This window comes from Eleginops maclovinus, chromosome 12 (genome assembly GCF_036324505.1).
Source record: "Eleginops maclovinus isolate JMC-PN-2008 ecotype Puerto Natales chromosome 12, JC_Emac_rtc_rv5, whole genome shotgun sequence".
Taxonomy (NCBI): Eukaryota; Metazoa; Chordata; class Actinopteri; order Perciformes; family Eleginopidae; genus Eleginops; species Eleginops maclovinus.
The window spans coordinates 17,630,957-17,649,133 of NC_086360.1; the positions used below are offsets into that span (position 1 = coordinate 17,630,957).

Sequence of the window (18,177 nt, forward strand, 5' to 3'; positions counted from 1 at the left end):
TTAATTGTAATGCTAATATTATTATTAATTTAACATATTTGGGTTGTTATTATTAATTGTATTAAATTAAATTGTATTAGTTGTGTTATTATTATTGTTATTATTATTATTATAGTTATATTATAGTAGTAGTAGTAGTAGTAGTAGTAGTAGTAGTAGTAGTAGTAGTAGTAGTAGTAGTAGTAGTAGTGTACATTATAGCACATACAATGGTGTGACTTGCGTGAAGTGAAAATATCTCCACTTTCCTTGTTTTTCGGAATTTGAATCTTGATGATTTTTATCCTTATTGTTTGCGCTGAAATGTAAATGTAATGTTGTAGTAGTAGTAGTAGTAGTAGTAGTAATTGTTGCAGTAATTTTTGCTATTATTGTAATTATTATTGATATTATTAGTAGTAGTAATATTTGTATTATGACAGATTTTTCAACATTAGGAGTAATTTTACTTGATGACCAAACTTTGTTATATAAAAAATCAATACAATATTAATGATGAAGACTCTGAGCCATCCTGAGAAAAGTGTGCAAACATGAGTCACCAGCAGTGATTGCAGTGCTTTTAATCCACTGAAACACATCACCGCTGTTACTAAGTCAAGAGCTGATTTGTCATCAAGAACATTAATATACAACTGAAAGCATCCGTGATTCATTTTATTACCCTGTGGAGACAATAATTGAACATAAAGTGCTTAATCTAACAAAGGAAATGTAGACGGTACACTTTGGATCATTTAACCAAGGATGTATAGAGTAAGGAATTGCTAGTAAAACACATGGTGGGTTGTTCTTACTTTGTTCCAGTCTATATCTGGCTCCTGCAAGGTTGAAGATCTAATTATGGTGTTCATTATAGCTATTGCATTTGAAACATGATGTATCTTTATAAAGCCTGGCACAGAGGTGTTCATAAGATGAGCTCTGTGCATAATGCCAACACTCTATGCAGACAGTGACATAGATGGAGGGGGTGAATTAGGTCATCTGTACCATCTGTATAGTTTATTGCTGTGGCTGGATGCTTCCTCTCTTTCTGCCCAGAGATGGTGTGATTAACAGGTTCACAGACATGCCACTCAATGACAATGCGGACACAGACAAGCACTTTCGCTGACTCTCCTGTGGGAAACTGCTGCACTTAACACACGACTGTCTCTTATCCCTGTCGCACTTGCACTTGGAGTTCATCTTGGTACTACAGAGGGAGAAAAACAAATCAATAAAGTTGGCAGAGGTTGTCCTCTTGCCCTTTGATGCCTCCGCGTAAACAGAGTGAAACTTTGCAGCCATCGAAACTCCCACTAACACATTCAGTTTTTCACCTTTGCACACTGGTAAACAGCACCAACAGCAGCAGATCGTACAAAGGTTAAGACTTTGCATGTTTTAGGGCAGCTAAAAACAAGTATTTAAACAAGGCCTGAGAGAAGAATGTCTGTGACTGTGTGAGTTAATGTGACATCTCTAAATCGGATGGATTTTTTTAAGAGGCTTGTAGGCTGGTCAGGATTGAGGTCAGCAACCAGAAGGTCAGCTAAAATTCCACAGAAGTATATTAAGACTTCCATCTGGCACTGCTCGGTGGGGCATGATATGGTGGGAATGTAAAAAGATGAACTAGACATTTTTAGAAGCTATGAATTCAAAAAAAGAAATGAGAAAGAGTCCAAAAATGTCCTCATAAATCCCTTTTGTAGGAGTATGTCATACGAATTTATTATAATATGAGAAGGTCCCTTGGTATTTATTGTGTACGGCGCAACACCGACTTTTGAATACAGGAACAATACATTTTGGAGACAACAATAGTACCACTGACCAGCATTTCTGAAACATTTGGTGAAATCATACATACAATAAATACAACTCTTGTTTTGTTTTGTCAATTGGACCTGGTCTTCTCTCATATAAAATATGTAAACATTTTAAAATCTTAGTAGTTAGTTTAGGCTCTGTGGATTTTTTTCTTACTTCAAGGAAATACTTTTAAGGTCTTTTTCCTTTCACAAGTTGTATTCTGCAAGCAGTTTGTGTTCAAAAGCATAAATGCCATCTCCTTAAAGTTGTCAGATATATTAAGTATGACAAACATAGACATGTATTCACAGAATCACAGAATTATATAAAAGTTGAGACTTTAATGTTTCAAAGAGGCCATCTATACAACACAGCTCATCCGACAGAGCAAAACAAAATATTTGTGACCTTGAAAGTGAAGTCATGACTAATGGATGTAGGATTATACTGGTTATACAGGCTCTCCTTTATCTGAGAGGGACAGTTGGTGGATTTTAATCGTGGGAAGATTTCCGACAGGAGGGGGATCGAGCGGGGGAGTCCCACTTCTGAGGATGCAGCAGCAGCTCCGATGGAAGCTTTTACTGCAGAGTTTGGCCACCTTATCCCTGCTCTTCCCGGCTGGCCCTGATCCGCTTTTGGGGCCTCCAGAAAAGTCCCTCCACTCCCTGCTGTCCCTGGAGGACGAGGTTCTGGACAGGGCCACCGAGGAAGAGGGGCTGAGCCGACAGGGAGCCCCCTGACTGTCCAGACCCAGATTAAGTGGCTGACTTTGACCCTTTGCTTTACTCTGACATGCATTCAGAGGATGTTGGTGTGGTCTGGGAGCCTTTCTCAGACAGTGAACTCCGAGTAGTCTCTGGAAAGCTTTCTTATACTCCTGGTTGGAGCACGGGTAGATGATGGGGTTGATGCAGCTGTTGAAGTAACCAAGCCAGAAGGTGATCTTGAAGACAGTGTCTGAAGGTCTGTATGCGGGGAAGATGGAGCCTGTGGGAGCAAAAGACACATACCAATGATAAACGTTACAGCAGAAAGAACAATACACTATTGAAACTGAATCTCTTCTCTGTAACATGGACTTACATATATTAGAAAACAAAGACTTATACCCACGCTACCAGATACTGCAATATGTTGAATGCTAACATCAGTTGCAAACATGCTCTCAAGCTATCAAGCTAACGTTCAGCGGGTAATATTTTCCATAGTTCCAAACTTAGCCTGTTAGCAGGCTGACCCTTTTTCTAATTAGGTAAACACAAAGTACAGGTGTTTGGGAACTTATTAAGCAAGGGTTTTCAACATTATCAGACAACGTAGCCTGCCTCTTAGCTCAAAAAGAGACAAAGCATGTAGGTAACCCCTTAAGTATAAACTCGACTTGCATATTATTACATCAATAATGTTTAGGGTGGTATTAAATGGCTCTTCTAAACCTATCTTGTTAGGATGCAAACTATACTAAGCTATTAAAGAATTTTAAAAAGCGAGTAATGTCAAGTTTGCTGTTGTGCCACACAGTGTATTAGCACAGGTTAGCTAGCTTACTTGATTGCATAACGTAATGTTAACATTTAGATTATCAATTTTGTGTACCTTTTTTTTTTTTTACAAATTGGCTCATTAATCTTTCCTCAAATTATGTTGTATATACAGTATATTACAGTTATGTATATTTTCAGATACATTTAAAATGTTGAAGAAAACTCTTTCAAGACATTCTGAAAAGCAAGTTGGTGCCCTTCTACAGTAACTCTGAGGTCCTTGAAGGGATCACTCTCACCACTTGAAAACCAATCCTCATATAAGATACCTAACACCTGCAAAAGAGACAATATTGAGACCTTGAAAATAATACATTGCGAAATGAAAAACAATCCATCCAATAGTTATATTTCCCTCTAAACCACAAATGTCAACCTTAGGGTGGCCTGAAAGGAAAGGTAAGTGAATCACCAAAGTATGAATGGATTTTATGGGGAAAACGTATGTCTATATGCAGAATTTAAAAATCTAAATATGTCAATCTACTGGACTGAATAAGACAAATACATATATCAAATCTTGCCAAACCTTGCCAACATGCTGCTATGGCAAAAATCGTTCGGAGCTCAATTTTCTGTAGTATCTGTTACATCGAATATATTATAAAATTACAGTAAAATGATCTGCAGCAACGGAGAGAAACACATCATTCCTCTAGTTTACATCTACTTCATTTTTCTAATAGTTTAATCTAGCTATGACTTTAAAAAAAAGCTCCCTACTTGCCGGGAAGGTGAAGTGTTTTATTAAAATGGCTGTCATAAATTGAGCTGTTTGTGATTAGAGGAAGCATTAGCAGACTAAACCGTGAGTTGGATACTTAATGAAGAAGAAGAGAAAATGGCTTAACAGGCACATAACATGCAGCCTGTTAGTCACTGCTAATGTGATTATTCACATATCCAGTGACACATTAGAATAATTAAATTGCTTAATTCTTGTGTGCTGCAATATCTATCTATATATCTATCCATCTATCTAAGTGCCTATCTATTTCTCTATCTCTCTATCTATCTATATATAGAGGTAGAAGGGGAGAAGCTGTCCTGTGAAATGTTTTATTGGACAGTAGGTTGCAAACGGTTATATGTGGGCTGTTGAAAACTGAGATTGTGATATTGAGAGGGATAGAAAGGACAGGTTGGGAGAATTTGAGAGCAAATTATTTTGTGCCTGGCTGTACCACTCTTATATTTTATTCCCAGCTGTAGCAAAAGAACAAGTCTATTATTACGCACCATAGAAAAAGAAGAAAGGTATTGCTGCTGTCGATAAATGTATTGTTGTCCAAAATCAATAAGAAATCACTTGCTGTTTTCATGTGAAAACGGTGTAATTCAAGTTGTTATATTTGTAAAATGTAAAAAAAAACATGTTTTGGGATACATTTCTATGATAGCTTGGCTTTAAAATAAAACAGTTGAATGACCTGCCAATTCTGAATCATCTTTCTAAATGGCTATTTTTCAAAAGAGAGATGTCTTTTTAACAAACTGCAAAAAAAAACATGTTCAATAAGAAATCTGCTACAGATGTTAACATATCGTAGAAAAGAGTCCTTTAAAGATCATTTCAAGAAGCATTTTGAGTTTTAGATTTAATAAAACTTTTTGGGCCTCTACTGTGACATTTTACATGCTTTAATGTTCCAAAAAGTCTTATTTGTCTCATGCTGTCTCTTTTCACCCTCTGTGTGAAACCAGAGCCCAGTCTGCTCTGGTTGGTCAGTTGGCCGACTCTCTTGTGATTGTTCAACCTGCTTAGAGATGTCCCACTCCTTAGCATATCACGTACAATGTGTTGGGGCGCAAGCCAATAGAAGCGTGAGTGTTATGGGAGATGTTAAGTTTTCAGTCAGGGGGGAGTGTGTGGGGGAGAAACTCTCTCTCTGGACGGAACTTTAGGATTCAAGCGTTTGCAGACCATTTACATGCACAAAAAACTATGTAACATACTAAAGTAAATGGAAAACCCCAAAATATATATAAGGGCCACTTTTACATGGTTAGTAACTCGTTACTTGTTTTCTTAAAATAATGTCAACTCCAGTATGTAACATCAATCAATCATATCTTAATCAGCTCAACATGTCAAAACCAGACCATTGCTCGGTGGTTAATGATAAATCTCTATGTCCAGAGAAGTATTTGGCAGCGGTATGCAGTCTGACGCTAGCATTAGCAAAGAACATTGGTAAGCTGAGGCTTTTCCTCATTTCCCAGTCAGGAAACTAAAAAAAACAACATATAGCAGCTATATTTACACGCATGAGAGCATGGAATAAATAAAAAAACCAAAGAGGGATTTAGGAGGGTTTTGTCATATCTCATATTGGTCCCTCCATTGACACCAGCCCATATAGTCTGTGCATGGCCGGCAAGCTGTGTGAATTCCCCTCAAGCACACTTGAAGCACAGCAATGAGGGGAACATCAAATAAGGTGTGACACCAATGTGATGTTTTTTATCTGTCAGCTCTGCACTGGCATTGGGAGGATTGTGAGTCATAGTCACAATGGAGAGAGAAAGGATCAGAGAAATGGCTTCCCATTTCATTCAACAATTGGTGTTTGAAATACTTGTTGGCCTTAGATGCTCTGATTTTTTTTATTAGAAGACAGGAGCACTGGAGTCAGCAAGGGATCTAAAAAAGCCTATTTATAGAAATAAATAAACTACCTGGCCAAGTCAAAGCATTTACGACGCTGCCCAAGAGGCAACAAGGCTCGTCTGAAAGCTTGCACAGTTCCCGCCCACAGATGTGAAATTCAATTAACAAACTATCAAATGGTCCACTACTTAAAAACCTGGCAGCAGCATGAATCGATGAATGGGTCTGTAAAATAAATTAATGCAGAAGTTAAATAGCTGTCTAGAAGTGTCTGACTCATATGTGGGAGTGCAGGGGATCAAATATGAAACTTCATATTAAAATGATATTCATGCAAAAGTTGAATTAATTGAGGCTGCTGGAAGGTTTCAGGCTATTTTATCCCCTCAATCTCCCCCTTTTGACACTATTTCTCCAATAATTTCACTTCCTCATCTTTAATGTAAATGAATAGTGGGATTGTCAGAGTAGTTGGATGAGAATCTAATTTCTGTACGCTAAATATGAATCTGAAAGTAGAAAACAGCTAGAATACAGACTGTTGAAACTCAGGGGAAACCCCCGGCTTGATTGTCCAAATTTAAATTAAAACCAAAACCTAACCATGTGGGTTTGACCCTTTGAAATTGTAAAAAATACTGTGTTGATTTGTGATCTATGGTAGGCAGATGTCTTTTGCACAGAGCTCATCTGTTCCCCACTTTTTTTCAGTTCATGCTTAATTAAGTTATGCTAACCCGCCTCTGGCTGTAGCATCATATTTACTGTACAGACATAAGTGGTATCAATCTTCTCATCGAATTTTCAGCAAAAATATGTATTTTCCGAATCGCGGAACTATTATTTTATAGCTTGTTTTATAAGTTATTTAGAAATGTTAATATCATACTGAGTCACTTTATTTCACAAATTGTATATGCTTTGCCCACACAAATACTACAGATATCTTAAGCATTATAATTAAGAATGTATACAAGATGAACAAAACTCACCAATGGGTAGCGCCAGAAAAAAGGGCAACCAGCACAACACGAAGCAGCCAACCACAATGCCAAGGGTCTTGGCGGCCTTCTTCTCACGTGAGAACTTGAGCAGGCGAAGGGCAAAATGTGTGCGGCTATGGAGGCCCTCGTCCTCTGGTACAGTTGTGTTGCCTCTGTGTATCCGGAGTATCACCCGCTCTGAGTCTGACTTCTCCGTTTTGTAGCCCTCTCTTAGGTCCCGGCTCTCCCTGTGAGCTACCACATAAACCCGACAGTACATGGCCAGTATGATGGCCAGAGGGAGGTAGAAGGAGCCCAAAGCAGAGAAGATAGCGTAGGCCGGCTCCTCAGTGATCTTGCAGATTGACTCGTCCTCAGGTTCTGGCTCTTTCCAGCCAAACAAAGGTCCGACAGATATGATGATGGACAGCACCCACAGCAGTATCACTGCCAGCAGTGCCCTGTGCTTCGTCATTATTGTTGGGTAGCGCAGAGGGTAACTTACTCCAATGTAGCGGTCAACAGAGATCACACAAAGGCTCATGATGGAGGCAGTGCAGCAGAGAACATCTACAGCTGCCCAAACATTGCAAAAAGCCCGTCCAAAAACCCAACGATCCACAATCTCAAGGATGGCAGAGAAAGGTAGTACAGTGGTGCTCAGCAGCAAATCTGCCACTGCTAAATTTACTATAAAATAATGTGTGACTGTCCGCAGGTGTCGATGGCAGACCACTGAGAGGATTACCAGGATGTTTCCAACTATTCCAAACAAAATTAAAATGCCAAGCAATAGGCCCAAAACCACAGCCTTGACCACGTTGAGCTCTGGGACAAAAATCTGGCTGCAGTTTGAGCAGTTCTGTGTCAAAGGCGCTGGGGTCATATTGTCCAGCACAGGGACCATCTGTTCCGATACTAAGCTGATGCTCAACACTGCTCTGCGCAGCAAAAGTTGGATAGACAGTCTCCTATTTTATTTTATTTCTCCACAGAAGAAAAGGGCATTTTTATAAAAGCCATTAGAGTAATGATCACATTAAGTCTGTCTTGTCACAACATCCTTTGAATGATGTTGCCTCTGGCAAATGAGCCATTACTTTGGCAATGCATCATGAAAAACAAAACTACAGGATGCATGCAGAAACACAGAGAGAAGTATAATATATGCAGACTAAAAATCTACCAGGCTGATATCAAGTAATCCATCATGAAAAGGTTAGGGATTTAAAAACTGTGATGACAGTATGCAGCTGGTACAAAAACGCAGTTTGAAAAGCATTACAGATGACATCCTGCAGACACTACTATCTAGAAAAACCTTTGAATGCTCTATGAAGAAAGTAACTGCAGTTTGGAGACAAAATCAAATCTCTTAAAGTCTTACAAATAGGAGCGACACACAACTTTCTTTGGATAAAATGGTTGGTGAGCAGTAGTCAACATCCAGGCTCTTCCTGTTGGACCCAGGGGCAGACTCACTTTCAACACAACGCCAGGCAGTGCCTTTGAAAAGAAAGACAAGGATCTGAGAGAATTGACACATCCATCACATACAGGAGAACTCAGAGCAGTCATCTTTGCAGGCTTTTTTTCCTTTTTTGTTGTTCTCTTCCACGTCATGATGGCTAAGATCTATCAAGACTGTGGTTCAAGAGACAATGTGGCCATGGCATAATTTTATCGACTAAATACAATGTGAGTTTGAGCAAAAAGGTTATCGGGACTAATCGGTTGCCTTTTTCCCCTGGATCATATTGGGAACACCAAACAATTCAATTATAAATGGCATTGAGTTGAGTCAGTATCAGTCAACCATGTAGCAGCCTCTGTCACACGACTTGATGTGTATCTTATTGCCATTTTGTACCAATAATATGATCTTTCGCTGACCTTCAGGATAAACCTGCTCTTGCTCTAAATCCCGCCTGTCAACAAATCAATATCACACTTTGACCTCCAACTAAACACTGAATTTAAAATTCCAGCCAGCTTACAAATAATTTAGCATGAAGACTGACAGCTGGAGGAAACAGCTAGCCTGGCCTGGAAGTCAAGAAATAGCTCCAACACAACATATTTGGTAAATATTTAGCAACAATATAAGGCTATAACGTGTGAATATGCTTTTAAATCTAGGTGGTAAAGTCAGATATGTTTTCTCCTTTAGGCCATGCTAGCTGTTTCCCCCTGCTTTCAGTATTTTTGCTAAGCTAAGCTAAGCTAATTGTATGCTAGCTCTCAACTCAAGTCACTTGGTGTATGTTAAACAGACTTTAAGAGCTGGTGGTAGTCACAGGTTCTGTTACGTTTGAACAAGGCGTGGCTTCATGCTAAACTAGGCTAATTGTCTGCTAGTTTTGGCTTGATAAAGAAATGTCAATAAATATATTCCCAGAAATAGCCTACATTTACTTTAACATTTGTGAGCGTTCTGCAACTGCCACAGGCATTTCTACAGTGAAATATATTTTAATCTAAACAAAAACCTTTTTTTAAACACAATATTTCCATTCCTATATATTCCATTGTATCTATTTTAAAAAAATCTGTTGCTCTTAATGCAGGGTCGCTTTTGGACTGAAAATCGTTCTCTGACTTGCATGCACTTATTTCATTAGGAATGTTCTGTCCTTTGACTTCCCAGCAATTTATTTAGTTCCATGCAATGTACTGTTTGACATGTGAAATTAATCCCGTCTGAGCAGATTACCGACATTTGTTATGTCGATGTTTCTTCTCTAAACGTACGTAGCTAGATTAGATGGGGTTAGTAAAATCAATGTGACCATGTTGACGATTTGAGGATTTTGTTAAGCTGCTTTATTTGAGACAAAATTAAAAGTTCATCTGGGTTTCCCTCTTTTCTACCGAAATATTTCCTATCTATGTATCTGTCTGGCGGTTCATCAATAGGGTAAAACGTGACACAAATACATACTGTGCGAAGACACATTGAGGGGGAAGGCATTTAGCAGTCCCCTCAAGTCTTAAAACCCCTCCCCTCCTTTATTGACCTTTTCCTCTGTGCCCTACAGATCTCCGCTCCTCACAGGAGCTACACCTGTTAAACATGTTTAATATGACTCATTTAGTGTCTGTGCTAGTAGGTTGCAGCGAAGCCCTGCATTCAGCTGCCATTATAATGCAGTACCTGAAAGCTTCGCCCACCCCCACAAGTAGAGGAAGAAGGTGGATGGCTGGGGTCTCTTATGTGATTATAAAAGTAAGACTTTCATGTTTATCTGCATGAGAACTGTAGGAACTCATTACATCATCTATATTTTGTGTGGGGGTAAAATATTAAGTTACCTCAGCTTAAATTATTAAGTGTCCCTGCTGCATTTGCTGAAATTGTTTGTTACTGTTTTATAAAACCTTCTAACTAGATATATTAAGCTTGATGGCTTTTGTTTAAGACAAGTTCAGTAATATTGACTCAGCCCACATACTGCTCTTCTCTGTTTATTTTCTCAATACTAAAGACTTATGCAGCAGATGTTCACATCAGTGACAGGAATAAGATGTAATTACGACCTGTGAGACTGCTCTGTGACTTTAATGCAATAATAAATATATTATATTAGAGTGAAGATTTGAATGGTTGTTTATCATCATTATTGTCTATTTTGTATTTTTATGAGAGAAAAATATAATTTGTTCAAACTAAAAGAACGACCAAATTACATGTTGGAAAGATTTCCAATAAACCTGTGTGTGTGTGTGTGTGTGTGTGTGTGTGTGTGTGTGTGTGTGTGTGTGTGTGTGTGTGTGTGTGTGTGTGTGTGTGTGTGTGTGTGTGTGTGTGTGTGTGTGTGTGTGTGTGTGTGTGTGTGTGTGTGTCTGTGTGTGTGTCTGTGTGTGTGTCTGTGTCTGTGTGTTTCTTCCTGTTAGTAATTGCTATTTTGATGACAAATCAACACTGAAATACAAATTAAGTGAAATATAAAAGAAACAGAAGAGAATTTAAACACACGCACGTACACACACCGTAAAAGTAATAACTGTAAAGCAAGCTCATATTATAGTAACATATTTTAATCCATATTAAACAGGTTTAACCTGTGGATAACTATAATCTCTTTCACAAGAGAGACCTGGCAAGACAGCAGCATGAACGTGTCACAACAAAACACCACAAGAAAACAAAGAAAAACATATTTTAAGGGTTTAAATATTAAATAATTGCCATCTCGAAGGGATTCCAGCTGAGGTGTTGTATAACATCTTTCATCAACAAATTGTAAGTGGGAGGTTGTGCATGTTTTCCATTTAATTGAACTAATCTGCTAAATGAGTTATAAACCGTGCCACAGTGGAATAGTATTTTACATCTTCATTTCTTCTTTGTAACTTCAGCAAGGATTTAGAAAAAGGCCTAGTGGAAAAGAAGCAGGGCAGTCCTATAGAAGGAATGTCCTCTCCAACGGACACATGTAATTTAATTAGTTTGTGCAGCTCATATCACAAAACTTAAATTCTTAAATAAACCATTAATTTGGGATTAAATAACATCTTGTATTACACCAGGCTCAGAGAACTGTTGCTTTCACTGCAGATTAGAAAAAACATTTCCATGATTGATCTTTTTAATATTCATATAGGGTGAAACACATATGCTGCTGAGGGTTGGACAGGAATCCACAATAATGTTGAGCACAGTGGGAGACATGCAGCTTCTCTGTGTCTGCAGCTATTTTAATTGGCCAGCAGTAAATACCCACTGTGGCTCAGATGTTGTCTCAGCCTCTTCACTCATGTGCAGGGTAATTCCCAGCTCTATAAGATGAAGCCAATGTGCGGGAATACAGGTGATGGGTTACCTGACAAAACGTGACATCCACCTTAATAAAATGTCAGCGACTGGGAGTTATGATGATGGTCAGCAGAATACATATACTGCATTTTTCTACTATAGGCTACACTTTTAAAACTACACTGATACGACATGGAAAGGATCCTCATCTTTTTAAGTTTAGGAGATATATTGAAGCAGATTTGAAATTAAAAAACAACAAGTAGCGTCACATAGAACAACTATTTTTAGATCAGTGCGTATTATCTCTCGACTGTTCTTAAATGTTCGAAATAAATCGCTGCTTTCCAAATTATAGCCTCAAACTAAATTACGTCAAATATCAGATGCTGCAAATAAATATTATTGTTCTTTACTTTTTGCAAAATTTCTGTTTAGACTCTTTTTTTCTTTAACAAAAGTGCGGTCATTTGATCAGAAACAATGAAATGTATCCAACATCCGCATTGCCAGCACATGAATAAACGGGTCACTTAATTAAGAAATAACTCACATCAAGAGAGAAAAATCAACTTTTTAGAATAAATGATTAAATCTTCTGCTTACATTTTAATTGTACGGGACTCACCTCAACTTTGAGTTTGATGCTCACATCCCGATGGCTCGATTGAGACGCGATTGGACTCGGTTGTGATTGCTGAGTCGCGTTCGGAGGCTGAGAAAGGGAAAACCAAGTGCGCTCATCGTGGAGAGCCCTCACATCTGCCGGGATAAACGCCCGACCTTCAGGTGCTCCAAGTCCCAGACGGTGATGATGATGGATACCAAATGACTCACTGCTTTCTCCTCGAACCACTCTCCCCCAGAATATCCCCTATCATCATCACCACCATCCCCATCCTCATCCTCAACCCCCCCACACCCCCATCCACCCACCCGCAGCATCACTCCCTGTGCGTCATCACAACCAGTCACTGTCTGCCAACATGACTTTTCATTCACAAATGTTTCATCCAAGTTACAAACTGGATATAAAGTTTACCCATATCGGTGACCCTTTTAGATTGCAACCTAAAAATACATACGGGCTGGCCTCAAAATAGAAAATTTACAGGAAACTATGATGTACTTTTAATGTTAAAGTGCTAAACAAGACTCAGGCTTGGCTGAATAACAAAGGAGATTTCTCACACTATAATAATCCATTATTTTAAGGACAAGAGTCATTAACTCAGCTGGGATTTCTCCAGCATGCTCTAAAAAATTCTACAAAAATGTACCCCTAATTGTTAAATTGATTAAAAGCCTGCTACATATGTATTGTAGAATAAAGTTTGTGAAAGTATTTGACTCTTTAATTGTTTAATTTTACTTTTGAACATCATTTTTAACCAACACATATACAAACATAGCAGTATGTAGCTATCAATTAAGAGTACCCAAAGTCATTACTTGGCTAGAATCAGGCATGTTTTAAAATAGCTCATAAATTCCAAAAATTGGACTTGTCATTTTTCAGAAGTGATGGATAGCCTGCTGCAGTTTTCAGCAAAACTAAAAACTAATGCAGATTTAATCAGAATGTGTTTCAAGCTCATTTAAATCCTTGCTATCTGGTTCAATTTATACATTATCTCATCAGCAGAACTATAAAATAATGCACATTTAAACAGAGCACAGATTGTAAGCATAAGTGTGTTTAGATATTACAGATAATAATGATTGTTTTAAAGGTATTATGCAGCTTTAGATCATTTTATTATGTCCAGGAGAGCCTTTTTCTCTTAAGTTTTGTTTGTGTTTTTAGCAAAATTAATAAATAATGCTCACATAAACATAATGTAAGCGTACATATTTTGTTGACTTGAAGATAAGAGTCATTACCTCAGCTGAAATTACTCAGGCATGCACTAAAATAACTCATAAATTACAGAAAGAGTACTTCTCATTTGTTGAATTGATTAATAGCCTGCTTCATTTTTCATTATAGTATGGGTTGTCTAATAAAGTCTTTAAAGAAAAACTTTTTTGACTTTAAATCTTTATGATCTGTTAACAGGAATTCTCTACACCACCAGTATTTCATAATCACTTCGAACCATACTGATGCTTAGCTAATACATGCTACACCCTTCTTTCCATGCATGATGTACCCCAACAATAAAGTGTAGCAGTTGTGGACCCAGACTGTCTGAGGAGCAGTGGCACGTAGCGCAGCCTATATGGCACAACATTGTCTTGCTTTCTTTACTGGAAGGACACCCTAGAGGTCAATGCCTCATATTATATTGTCGACAGGGCCGCCGTAGAGGGCTCTTCATCACATTTTCTCCTCCGGAAGGGCACTTACTGTATATGGAGAGCACTATCAAGTTTTCTTCAATCCAAATAATTACTCTAGAATTTGCTGGCTATAATCTAAAATGTCACCTCTATATATAACATATGCACATTTAAACAGAGCATGTATTGTAAGCATAAGTGTTTTTTAAATTCAAAGATGATCATTCTTTCCATTATATGCAGCACTCTTGTTTTTTTTTGTCTTTTTCTCTATTATTTTGTATGCATATATATATATATATATATATATATATATATATATGCATACTCTGTGCTATCTGTAGCACAACTTCGTCAATACACATGTGTTAATGCCTGATGCAACTCAGTCAATTGCAATTTGTGTGGTGTTGCATTTTCACCGGGGACTTCATTATTCAACGTCTGCTTGTACTTTTTTCTCTTTTTTTCAACTTATCTACAGTCAAGAGTAAAGGAGAAAGGAGCACACTAACACACCCACAAGTACACACGAATAGAAATACTTCATTGATTTTTTTTCTTGTTTCTTCAGAATCCTCGGTTTTGCCAGTTGGTGCATTCTTGGTTTTCTATCCTCAAATATCAAGGCTTTAACTGGGGCTGCTGCCAGCTCAAAGTTAGAGATGTGAAACCAGCCTGTGAGAAAAAAAACTACCCGTGTAGAGTACAGCTTCTCTGCTCAACCAATAACAAAAGTGTAATTGTACAATGCTTTTACTAAAGTCTTTGTACCTGCTTTTATATCCTGGGTACAAATCTACTTTGTCATGTCAAAAGGAAAATCACAAGCTCACCGCTGAATTCTCCAAAAGAACAATTACATCAGCAAAAGGCACCAAGTTATAATAATAGACATTTCTATTTTGTGTGCAGAACAAATGGATTATCTTATAAAGTCACAAATGGATTGTTTTTAAAATAGCAAAAAGCTATTTTTACAACATTTTGGTTTACAGCTGTAATAACATTTAGAGATATTCTTAACCATGGATAATTTTCATATGAACACTATTGTGTGATTGTGTTTGCATTATATACATACCATTCTCTGCTATCTAACCAGCTGGAAAAGCAATTACTTGTCTGAGCTCCACATGCAGTGATGTGGGCTGCTGAGTTTAAAAGAAACTGAAATCAATATCCCTGCTATGGAAGGTACATCTTCTGTCATGAAGGCAACAAACCTGAGCATTTTCAAGTAATGTTGGCATTTACGGTGGCATTCACTTTAATTGTATATCAAGGGATTTCCACTTCTATGGTTCTGTCTTTAAAAAAACTCAGATTTAAATCATGAAGTTAATGCACACAGCTAACATTATGCTGCTGGCAACTGATTTGTTTGTCTAACCTTGAAATGGAATAGCATTAACTGACAATTATTGTATAATATGCTTTCCATTTGAAAGGCAAATTCAAAAACAGCTAACGTGTGTGTCATGTTGCAATCAGATTCTGGAAGCCACTAAAGTGCTATATTCCAGGGTTCTTTTTTATAAAGTGAAGAATGAGTTGACATTGTAAATCATCATCGTTCATGAAGCTCCTCATGTAAAGCACCCTGCAGCACTCAGCTCTCCACCCACATAGAAAAACAGCTAACCTGAATGCAGATTAAAGAGAAAAGAACACTTGACTGATCAGCAAAATACTTTTACAAGACGTGATTGTAACTTGCTGCAGTCCTCCATAAAGTACAGCTAAGTATATTATTGTCAAACAAGTAAACTTACATTTTGACCTGATAATGGCTCTACATGAAAAGGTCAAGGGATGACCAAAGTTGTTAGATTTTATCCTGAGTGGGACACAAATTTCCTTACCAATTTTTCATCCAACAAATAGCTGAAGAGTGTTTTACTTAAAAAATAAATTCTCAACATCATGGACGCTCAAGGGGAAAAGCTGAAATCAATGTCATTAGGATTCATCCTCTTGGATCCATGAATATCACTACCTAATTTTGAATACATCCTCTGAGGAACATGCAACATTATGGCAATCCATCCATTAGTATTCAGATTGAGACATGTAGGTCTGAACCAAAGAGGAGGTAGAACAAGTCAAATCAAAGCACAAAACCACAAGCTCAATCCTTTACTTTCTCCCCATGTGGCTCTACAAGCCTAAAAATAAAGGAATTATATTAGTCTGTGCGTGCTTGTTGCTCTGCTGCACCTGGGGCACATTTTTATTATTTCTGAAACCTGTTGGGTTTAAAAGTCAAAAGGCTGCGCCACAGGGAGATTGCGTGATGTACAAGTGGTATAATGGATCAGCTCTTCATTTGGCTCCAGTTGTGGTGCTCTCTTCGATTGCTCTAATGAAGACAGACATAATTATCTCAGCAGACAGAACTCCACTCTAATTATGGCCTAACTGCTGCTCTCTAACTGTTCAGTGTCATACCCAGGGGTTATTTGGGGGGGTGAATGCTGCTGTCTCCTCACCACGCAGATTTACAATGACACAAATACACACAGAAATACACACAGCCCTGAGGGTGCAGTGTGCTTAGCTGATGCATCAGTCTTCCTGCACAACAGGAAGAGAAGCTGTGCTTGAGGGCAATGCTTATGGGGATCCTATAATAAACTAAACTAAGCTCATCTGTGCAGGAACTACGGTCTATTGTGGCAGGGCCTAATCTCACATGGCAACACACTGTGCCCCCATCTGATTGGTGACATTAATAAATCACAACCCCAAATGACACTTGAACAGAATTGTAATTTGCATTGTGAAGTACTGTTCACCACTATTTCTCAGGAATATCACACTGAAATCCTTCGATTAACAGGTATGTACTGTAGGTAGAAACGACAAACTATAATACAAGGGTTGTCCTGAAAATGAGAAGCAGGTTTGCATTCATTCATTCATTTTTAATTCATGAGTGTAAATTCGTTGCAGTTTTTTTCCACCCCTGGGGATTGCTGAGGAGCACAGAAGTCAAATGCTATGTTTCTAAATTCAGACTGAGGTAGAGTAAGTTGTGCAGCGACCTCCAATGCAGGTATTGAACCTACAAGTGAGGAGACAGTACCAATGAGGGGCAAGTATTTGAAAAATGTACCAGTGACTCAGAGACGTAATTGACAGCTAATGAGTGCATCCAAGAAGCGGTCACACAGCAAAGCAAGACATGTGTAAAGAAACTGGCAGCATTAATAAAGCAAAGGGCAAAGTTTATCTCTATTATTGTCAGTAACAGGTACAGTGAAGATGGCAGCATGCTCATGTTTGCAATGTCAGTTATTTCAGAAGGCATACGTGGCTTGAAGGATGGTTAGTTGGGGCTAAATTAACTCCACATTTGTGCATTGTATATTGTAATACTGATGCATTTATAAGTAGCCAGTAAAAGAAGAAATTCATTTGTTTAATCCCCTATAAACAAAAACAATCCCCTGTTGTTCTCAGAGTAGATTTACAGAGATTATGTCTTGCAGAGGCTTGGAGATATTTTTATTACATGCATTAGAAATTTTAAGAAGACGTGGGAACATAGAGTTCAGCATAATGAGCAGTGACTCATCTTGCATGCGGTGTAAAACAACAGGAACATGGAAGACAGATGAAAGATTTTAGGGCTTAACTCCCTCCAGAGAGCAATAGCACAGCCTTAAACTAAAACAATGAGACTTACAGTCAAGGTCACTGACTAATAATCGCTTGAGACTCTTTCCCTGCAAATGTACTTTAAAGGCAACATGAGCGTATCATTGATGCTTCCAGCAAAACTATTAACAATAGCCATTTACTTTATTCGTATTCCTCTTCAACAGAGCAGAGTATCTGTGGATTATTTACTACCTTTGGGCATTTATCCTTGACTTTACCGAGCATGGCTCAATGATCTATGTTTTGTAGCTTGAGGGCAAAAAAGCTCTCTTGGTTCAGCCTAGAGGAGAGTCTATATTTGTCTATGTGACAGTCCAATTTTCCCCACACCAACAGGGGAATGTGAGAAATACAACTTTTAAAAAAGGGAAAGAAACAAAGTAAATCTACCATAATAGCTTTAATTATTCATTTCAGGGGATTAGCCAGCAATTAAATAACATGAATTAGTTTATTTTACAGTCAGTCATTCATGGACTAGATTATTGCTGTGAATGAATAGAAAGATCACAACATATAGCAAAGATAACA

General features: G+C 38.0%; 1 protein-coding gene across 1 annotated transcript; it reads right to left on the bottom strand.

Moving 5' to 3' along the window:
- Window positions 1-778: 778 nt before the first annotated feature.
- adra1aa (adrenoceptor alpha 1Aa) lies at window positions 779-7,956 on the bottom strand. Its single transcript, XM_063897847.1, has 2 exons — window positions 6,951-7,956; window positions 779-2,790 (listed from the first exon to the last, which is right to left on the bottom strand). The coding sequence occupies exons 1-2, from the start codon at window positions 7,846-7,848 to the stop codon at window positions 2,252-2,254; spliced, it is 1,437 nt and encodes a 478-aa protein (XP_063753917.1). The 5' UTR covers window positions 7,849-7,956; the 3' UTR covers window positions 779-2,251.
- Between the last annotated feature and the right edge of the window lie 10,221 nt (window positions 7,957-18,177).